General features: G+C 46.5%; 1 protein-coding gene and 1 pseudogene across 2 annotated transcripts; both read right to left on the reverse strand.

The window, feature by feature from the left end:
* Positions 1-1,658: 1,658 nt before the first annotated feature.
* LOC308706807 (leucine-rich repeat, immunoglobulin-like domain and transmembrane domain-containing protein 2) lies at positions 1,659-3,211 on the reverse strand (annotated as a pseudogene). Its single transcript has 2 exons — positions 2,574-3,211; positions 1,659-1,951 (listed from the first exon to the last, which is right to left on the reverse strand). The product of its transcript is annotated as a leucine-rich repeat, immunoglobulin-like domain and transmembrane domain-containing protein 2 (transcript).
* Positions 3,212-5,174: 1,963 nt separating this feature from the next.
* lrit1b (leucine-rich repeat, immunoglobulin-like and transmembrane domains 1b) lies at positions 5,175-8,606 on the reverse strand. The gene is made up of 4 exons (XM_081392551.1): positions 8,412-8,606; positions 7,601-8,061; positions 7,208-7,513; positions 5,175-6,961 (listed from the first exon to the last, which is right to left on the reverse strand). The coding sequence occupies exons 1-4, from the start codon at positions 8,519-8,521 to the stop codon at positions 5,889-5,891; spliced, it is 1,950 nt and encodes a 649-aa protein (XP_081248677.1). The 5' UTR covers positions 8,522-8,606; the 3' UTR covers positions 5,175-5,888.
* Positions 8,607-9,576: the final 970 nt, after the last annotated feature.

A 9,576-nucleotide genomic window follows, 5' to 3' on the forward strand; every position in this document is an offset into this window, starting at 1 on the left:
CTTCTAAATTCTGAAAAAACAGAGATTCTAATTATTGGACAAAAAAACTTCCTCACGTAATAATCTAGAATACTGTCTAACACTCGATGGCTGCTCTGTTAAGTCTTCGTCGTCAGTTAGGAACCTGGGTGTGCTCTTTGATACCAATCTTTCATTTGAAAGTCACGCGTCTAGTAGCTGTAAAACCGCATTTTTCCATCTTAAAAATATATCTAAATTACGCCATATGCTCTCATTGACAAATGCGGAACAATTAGTTCATGCGTTCATGACATGAAGGCTAGATTATTGTAATGCTCTACTGGGTGGTTGCCCTGCACGCTTAATAAACAAACTACAGCTGGTACAAAACGCAGCAGCTCGAGTTCTTACCAGAACCAGGAAGTATGACCATATTAGCCCTGTTCCGTCAAAACTGCATTGGCTCCCTATTAAATATCGCATCAATTTTAAAATATTGCTGATCACTTACAAAGCACTAAATGGTTTAGCTGCACAGTACTTGAGCGAGCTCTTAACGCATTATAGTCCTTCACGTCTATTGCGATCTCAAAATTCAGGCCAGTTGATAATACCTAGAATATCAAAATCAACTGCTGGCGGTAGATCCTTTTCCTATTTAGCACCAAAACTCTGGAACAGTCTTCCTACCATTGTCCAGGAAGCAGACACACTCTGTCAGTTCAAAGCTAGACTAAAAACACATCTCTTTGACCTAGCATTCACATAATACATTATAGACTTCTATAATTCAATGTTAGGCTGCATAGATTAGGTCAGCCGGAACCGGGAACACTTCCCATAAATCCTGATGTACTCGTTACATCATAAGAAGAATGGCATATACGCTAATTTTAGTGTCTTTGTTTATCCCGAGGTTTTCCCACAGCCTGCCGGATCCAGGCCGTATCCAGATCTGATGAAGGACCTTCACCTGGACCCGATGACAACGCAGTGCTGAAGTGCCAACTAGTCTCTCCCTATGGAGGATCCCTTTACCACTCTACAGATAAAGCGTCGTCGGGAAACTCAATTTGCGTACCTACCCCAAAGTGATAAAATAAAATAAAATTCTGTATCAAAAATTATAAGGAAACAACATTACTTTGTTTAGGCTTGGTCTGTAGGGAATTACAAACCTGCGCACATATATTCAAACGCACATAACTATAGAACCAATTCTTAATGCGCATGTGAACGCCATCAGCGTTTCTCACAGGTTCGCGTTTAAAGTTTGTGTAGAGAGAATGGTGTCGTCTTAGCGGCCCCTAATTTAATAACAAATGATCGTTGCGATGGAAGCGAATCAATCAAAACTAACTTTAGCTCGAAAATAACTTTAAGAACCGCTATAAAGCCAAAACAATCTTACCTTAAATTATACATACTGTAAACTTCACACACAAGGCTGAGAGGGTTAGCTCTGGAGTTCAAAGTAAATCATTCACCAGGCCAAACTTCACTGGAGCAAAACTTATAGTTCTTTATTTGGCATAAAGCAGGGTTAAGGGTAAAGGGGAGAAAACTTTAACTTAGGTACTTTTTCTTTCTCAGGTTGCTCCTTTTTGCATCAATTTACTTCTGAAAAAGAGGCAGAAGAGGTGTAGGATTAGTTAAGGAGATTCACTTTACTCACGCCATCAATTAAGCATCTATCTTCAAGAGGGTAGTTGGGCTGGCTGGGCTTGAATGCATCCAACACTGTGTCTGTCCTCTTCCCCTGCTTCTCCTTCTACTGTGGCTTCTTTGTTCACTTTTATGTGATTACTAATTGGGCCCAACAGCCTGCAGCTGAGGCTGCCTGTCAGAGGGGAATGCTGCACACCTGTGTTAGAGCTGTCCTTGGTCCTGAACACCACTGTTTCACCCAAACCTTGTGCCCTCTGATGGTGACTGTGCTGCGTTGTGATGGACTGTTTCCTTCTGGCCACCACAATGCACACACACTGCCCTTCACAAACACACACACTGCCTGTCACAAACACCACACACTGCCCGTCACAAACACACACACACTGCCGTCACAAACACACACACTGCCCTTCACAAACACCACACACTGCCCGTCACAAACACCACACACTGCCCATCACACACTGCCCATCACAAACACACACACTGCCCATCACAAACACACACACTGCCCGTCACAAACACACACACTGCCCATCACAAGCACACACACACTGCCGTCACAAACACCATACTCTGCCCGTCACAAACACCACACACTGCCCGTCACAAACACCACACACTGCCCGTCACAAACACACACACTGCCCGTCACAAACACACACACTGCCGTCACAAACACCACACACTGCCCATCACACACTGCCCATAACAAACACACACACTGCCCATCACAAACACACACACTGCCCATCACAAACACACACACACTGCCGTCACAAACACCACACACTGCCCGTCACAAACACACACACTGCCCGTCACAAACACACACACTGCCGTCACAAACACCACACACTGCCCGTCACAAACACCACACGCTGCCCGTCACAAACACACACACTGCCCGTCACAAACACCACACACTGCCCGTCACAAACACCACTTAGTTTGAGGACAGGAGGTTTCTGGCTCCAAGCATGTCTTCAACTCCACCTCATGGAAGAACTTTCCTGCTCTGGATTCAGGCCCTGAACACACCATATATGAGTTCATCAGGATTATCTCTGGGCTGATAGAGTTGATGAATTCAACAAAGCCTTTGAGTCTGCAGTCACAGAGCCAGTGATTATCATGCAGTGCTAGAGCGAAACCGGCCCGATCCTCTGCATTCTGCGGCTGCATGCGGGGCCAGTCAAGGAACGCCTCTGGAAATGACATAAGCTGATTAAAGGATAAATTGGGCAGGTGGCGCAGGGCATGTTCTGGGAGCACGTCTATTCAGTTGTGTTTCAGGTCCAAAATGTCAAGGATCTGAGTGTCTCGAAAAGCAGTCCATGGTATTGAACGCATTTTGTTGCCCTGTATGCATCAGGTTGTGCAGTCCCTCCAGGCTTCTGACATTCATTAGCGTTATATTGTTAAAATTCAGCTGTAGGAAGGCCAAGGCACTGACCGTAGCGAACGCCGCTGGAGGGATTTCAACTAGGTGGGAGTTTTCAATACGGATTTTGATGTAATTCTCAGGAATGTTTTGCGGGATCCTTCCTAGGGGAAGTTCCCTACATAGCAAAGACATGTACGTTAGCAGGAAATAAAGGGACATTTTGGTTTGTGTTTACTGGAAAACATCAATACACATGAAAGACACTTAAAGTTCTACCATAGATAAGTTGAATCGAGCTACACATTGAGTTTCTGGGTGAATTAAAGTGTTTCAAGCAGCCTAAAGCAATGACAGTCACACATCTGTTCTGCATGCCTGCCTCAACGTCTAAAGGGCTCGTCCCTGCAGGAGCAACAGGTCGGACACAGGGATCGGGTCAGACACAGGGATCGGGTCAGACACAGGGATCGGGTCAGACACAGGGATCGGGTCGGGCACAGGGATCCGGTGGACACAGGGATCCGGTGGACACAGGGATCGGGTCAGATACAGTGATCGGGTCGGACACAGTGATTGGGTCGGACACAGGGATCGGGTCAGACAGAGTGATCGGGTCAGACACAGGGATCGGGTCGGACACAGTGATTGGATCAGACACAGGGATCGGGTCAGACACAGGGATCGGTTCAGACACAGGGATCGGGTCGGGCACAGGGATCCGGTTGACACAGGGATCCGGTGGAAACAGGGATCGGGTCAGACAGAGTGATCGGGTCAGACACAGGGATCGGGTCAGACACAGGGATCGGGTCGGACACAGGGATCCGGCAGACACAGGGATCGGGTCAGACACAGGGATCGGGTCGGACACAGTGATCGGGTCGGACACAGTGATCGGGTCAGACACAGTGATCAGGTCGGACACAGGGATCCGGCAGACACAAGGATTGGGTCGGACAAGGGGATCGGGTCAGACACAGTGATCAGGTCAGACACCGTGATCGGGTCAGACACAGTGATCGGGTCAGACACAGTGATCAGGTCAGACACAGTGATCGGGTCAGACACAGTGATCAGGTCAGACACAGGGATCGGGTCGGACACAGGGATCCGGCAGACACAGGGATTGGGTCGGACACAGGGATCAGTTCGGACACAGGGATCCGGCAGACACAGGGATTGGGTCGGACACAGGGATCGGGTCGGACACAGGGATCCGGCGGACACAGGGATCAGGTCAGACACAGTGATCGGGTCAGACACAGTGATCGGGTCGGACACAGGGATCTGGTCGGACACAGGGATCCGGCGGACACAGGGATCAGGTCAGACACAGTGATCGGGTCAGACACAGTGATCGGGTCGGACACAGGGATCAGGTCGGACACAGTGATCGGGTCAGACACAGGGATCGGGTCAGACACAGTGATCGGGTCGGACACAGGGATCGGGTCGGACACAGTGATCGCGTCAGACACAGGGATCGGGTCAGACACAGTGATCGGGTCAGACACAGTGATCGGGTCAGACACAGGGATCTGGTCGGACACAGAGATCCGAGGAAGAGGAAAAGGACAGACAGAGCTGTGAGGAAGATGGCCAAAGTGTTCTGAAGACGCTTGAGAAGCTCTCTATCTGTGATCCTGCTTCACTTAAGCTCATTACTCTTAATCTATAATGACACAATGGATCAGGGAGCAAATGATGCTTAGACACAATACTGTGTTATTTTACAGGTGGTTACCAGCAATAAATAATGAACATGATCAAATTAAATGACTTTTGTTCAGTTGCTGTGCAGTAATGGATTACTGAAGACAGTTTTAATAAAACAAGATAAAACAAGTGTTAAGAAATATTAATTCTCTAAATCCCTCTCTCGATCATGTAAATAGATTTAATAGAAAAAATAAAAAAATAAAAATAAACTTGCCTTGCCTAATACAGAATCACATTTGGGATCTCAGACATTAAACACACGGCAGCTCCGTTCACTGCGGTACTCTCTGGAGTAAATCCTATTATCCTTAATGCTCAAAATTCAATGGAAGTTTCTAAATATTGCTTTGAGCATTCAGACGAACTAGGAATAGAACGGCTAATGTGCTCATACATGTTTTCAGGTGCATAACTTCAGAAATCAAGAACCATATTTAAAAAAAAAAAGGTTTTATTCAGTCATTTTCTTAAACACAAATATTTCAGTACATACAGACATCAACATATTCCTGATTTGACCGATTATAAGTACAGTTTTAGGGTTAAAGTGGAAAACATTCACCCAAGATAACAGTATAAAGAAAAACAAGTAAAAAGAAAAAGTTTAAGCATGTACGTCACTAACCCTCTCCTGTCGGTCCAAACAGAAAGTCTTACGCTCTCACTTTCTCTATCAGACAGATGGGTATTATGTGTTGTATAAAGATATTTCACTGTATTCAATATGCATGATAAATTAATCATTGATAAACTTTCATTGGAAAAGTGCATGACAAAAATAAAAAACAAAGACATTATTTCATTTTCCCTTTTTGAACAGTAAACTTTCCCTAAGCTGGTTAGTTCCCTTTCGGGGCTGAGGAATATGCTTTCAAACACATGAAACTGAGTCTGGATCAACATAAGTAATCGTTGGGCTGTCCCTCGGTCCGGGCCGTGGATCTGGATCAAGATAAGTAATCGTTGGGCAGTCCCTCGGCCCGGGCCAGGGGTTTGGATCAACAGAAGCACTCATTGGGCTGTCCTTCGGCCCGGGCTGTGGGTCTGGATCAGCATAAGTACTCATTGGGCTGTCCCTCGGCCTGGGCCATGGGTTGGATCAGCATAAGTACTCGTTGGGCTGTCCCTCGGTCCGGGCCGTGGGTCTGGATCAGCAGAAGTACTCGTTGGGCTGTCCCTCGGTCCGGGCCGTGGCTGCCGAGTCCAGGCTGGAGCGGGCCGACAGCAGGCGGTTGGACTCGTCCGGGTTCAGTCTGCTGAGGTATTCCCCCTCCAGGCCTTTAGCTTTGGTGCCCGGAGACAGAGTCTCAAACGTCACATAGGAATCCTGAATGTCTTTGGCCTTGCGTCCCAGCAGTTTCTGCAGCCTCTTCTTCAGCGCCCCGCAGCACACGATCAGGGTCAGAGGAACCGCGATGACGCAGGCGACTGTGATCACTACCACGTTAATAAGCTTCTGCGTGCCGCTCGCACTGGCCGCCTCGTCCGTGGAGAAAATCACACACTGCTCTTTCTTAGGGATGAGGCCTTTCACACACACACACGCTATGTACTTGGTTTTGGGCACGAGGCCTTCTATCGTGACGCGATTCTTGCCGGGTCCGACATTAATGCGGCGCATATCTCGCTCACCGAAGACGGCGTAGAGAACGCTGAAGGACGTGGTGTTGGTGGCGGTGGGTGCTCGCCAGTTCAGGGATACGGTGTGGTCGGTGTCGCCGATCACTTTGACCGACCGAACGACTCGCCGCTCGGGGACCTGCTGTAGAGAAGAAGCATTGGACTCAAGGTTTCTCAACACATCTTTCTGAAGCTCTTCGGCGCTGTCGGTTTCTGCGCTGGTTGCCGGTGCCGCCGTGGCCTTCGCTTTGGGAGCATCATCAGAAACGCTGTAGCTTTCGACCCGGATGGACGGCGTTTTTTTCGGTCCGTTTAGGGGCTCAATAATGGGCATGGCGGCTGATGTGGCAGGAGGCACGTATCTGGCCACGAGTTTTTCTTGATACGCCGCACGACCAAATCCACCGTTCTTCTTTCCGTGACTTCTTTTGGCGACCGCTTCATCGATTTGCCATGTATCAGAAATGACGAGCGAGATGATGGCATCGGCACTCCCGACAAAGTTCGTGGCTCTGCAAATATATTTCCCTGAATCTCGGTAGGAAACAGCAGGAACGCTGAGAATGGACCAGATGATGCCCTCTTTAGAGACTTCCTGTTGAACTATAGGATAAAAAAAAAAAAAAAATTGACATTAGTATGAGTTCTGATGTTGCATTTTGCATCCAGCTGTGCAATTACACATAACAGCGATTACAACTAATTTCTCTTGCTTGTTTGCATCTCTCTTATTGCTTAAGCAGCAGATTCCATTTATTTATTTGTTTAGCAGTTAAAGCACACCTAGGCGCCGCGTTCATTTAGCAGGAGCAATAAACCCAGGCAGACACGAGACGAGAGCGAGCGTACCGGTGCCGTTCATGGGCTTGCCGTCGGCCCGGGACCAGGCCAGCTCCGGGATGGGCACTCCGATGGTCCCGCAGCGCAGAAGCACGTTGTTCCCGATGGAGCTGCGGACCCTGGCGACGGCCGTGTGCACGCGGGGAATCTGGCACTTGCGGAGCTCAGCATCAGAGAAGAGGACTCCTGACAGGCTCTCCGGCTCGGCACAGCGCAGGCCTGTATCGATCAACGCCACCGAGGACGAAGGATACTTCTGGAACTGCACCAGATCAAACAGACGACAGTCACACTGCCAGGGGTTGTCGTGAAGACCTGCACAAAGAACAGACACTTACGTCAATGTTTTTCTATTGGTTAATGACTAAGACTCAAACAGTCAGACTGTAGAAATAAACTCACCCAGTATCATTTTGGAATTCTCTGTATCTGCAGGAGGTTTTAGAGAGAACCATGAAGTCAGAACCTCGCCTGGGACTGTACCAAGACTGTTGCTGGACAGATCCAGATAGGTCAAGTTTTTGATGTAAATGGTTGCTTCGGCTGGGATGCTGCTGATTTTATTGTTGTGCAAATCCAGAAGCCGAAGGTTGGGCATGTCCGTCAAACATTCCCATGGAAATGAAGTGAGAACATTCCCATCCATCCGTAGTTCATCCAAGGCATAGAGTCCTCGGAAGCTGTCGGCGCTGAGGGAGGAGAGTGAGTTGAAGGATATCCAGAGGTACTCCAGGTTAATGAGGTAGAGAAAGGTATCGCTGGACACACGGCTGATGGACGTCTTCTCGATGCGGAGTTTGGAGGTGTCCGAGGGAAAGTTGTTTGGGATGACAGTGAGGTCAGGGCCATTACACAGGACACTCCTATAGAAACACAGCACAGAGATGTGTTTATGATATTATGATCAAACACAAATAAGAATTATCCACTTTTATTTACAATTATAGTAGTCAACAATGATACGCTGTGCACTATTCTGGGTTTACTTTTATTGTGTATTGTTATTATTATTATCATTACACTGTGTGCGATGAACGCCAGAGGCCTGAAACACTGCGACAGGGGAGATTAAAAAGCACACGCACGTTAATCCAATGACTAAATGAAGAGCAGGCTCAGTCTGGCATGTCAATATTCTGCAGACAACAGTCCATATGAACCCTTTCTACAGTAGCATCTGAGTTCAGTAAATGACAGAGTCCATGTAAAATACCTTGACTTGGAGCCGTCGCTCAGTTTGTGGTAGAAGCAGCTGCACTGAGCAGGACAGGATCCGCAGATCGAGGGGAGGAAAAACAGCGCCAGCGCTAAACCCCAAAACATCTTCTGTGCCTCTGGTTCTCTCTCGCTGTGATCCTGAGTCTGTTATTCCTGCAGCATCTCTGTGTCTCTCCAGCTTCTGCTCGCTCTGCTCCGAATCCCCAGATAAAAGGGATAGAGCAGATTAGAGGAAGGACTTGGGTATTTTCATTTACACGATTATTCCTTCCTGGAAGCCTATAGGCTGTGCGGTTGCCTTTTGTATATATACAGAACAGAGTCGTCCCTTTTTGATTGGAGGGTTAATTTTAGACCTGGGATTGGACAGAAGTTTGTGAATTCACAGCATCGTATTGGTGATCGGCTTTATTTTATTTTACTTTTACCACATGTTGAGGAAACCATACAGTGGGGAGAAAATGTATTTTTTTATGATGTTGCTTTTAAAGATTACAAAAATTTTAAATATTTTGTAATAGGTTTATTAAATGAAAAACATGATACATGCAAGTGTTTTGTTTGTTTGACCTTTGACTTCAAATGCATGCATCAAAACTCCAATTAAATTCAATGATGCACATAAGCAGGAATTTTAACTTCAGCAAATACAGTGTTTGTGGTGCATTAAATTGAAGATAATATGAAATCTGCATTTTACTGGTTTTCTAATCCATCTATTTTACTCACAGATCTGGTTATAATGGTTAGCTAACATTATTATCTTTACTGTCTGTTTGGTCTACAATGCTTACATGATTAAAACAAAAATGCAGATGGTGATACTTTAAAATATTAACAGTGTCGTGTGTGTATCTGTCGTGAGGAACACCTGGTGGCAGTGTGGAGTCTTTTTACGTCTCAGACTGAAATACATTCATGTGCATGGTCTTCAGAATATAGAATATTTCATACAGGGTCTACAACATTTTTGTATAGCATGATAAATATACAGTAGCCTCTATTTGTTCCACATTCTTTCCTGTAGAATAATAATGGAAATCCACACCGTTCATCGTATTTAATCTATAAATTAACTCACTTTTATTAAACAGATCCGAGTGTAGGACTGAACTGGTTTCTGATTTCTCAGGTTCACTCAGAATTGCACATTTTAATCA

Source organism: Scardinius erythrophthalmus, assembly GCF_964197995.2.
Source record: "Scardinius erythrophthalmus genome assembly, chromosome: 18".
Lineage (NCBI taxonomy): Eukaryota > Metazoa > Chordata > Actinopteri > Cypriniformes > Leuciscidae > Scardinius > Scardinius erythrophthalmus.

Excerpts from the sequence above, each read along its gene's own strand:
- lrit1b (XM_081392551.1), bottom strand. The coding sequence starts at position 8,521 with ATGTTTTGGGGTTTAGCGCTGGCGCTGTTTTTCCTCCCCTCGATCTGC. Across the intron at positions 8,062-8,411 it reads AGCGACGGCTCCAAGTCAAG|GAGTGTCCTGTGTAATGGCC; the intron begins GTATTTTACATG and ends GTGTTTCTATAG. Across the intron at positions 7,514-7,600 it reads GAATTCCAAAATGATACTGG|GTCTTCACGACAACCCCTGG; the intron begins GTGAGTTTATTT and ends TTCTTTGTGCAG.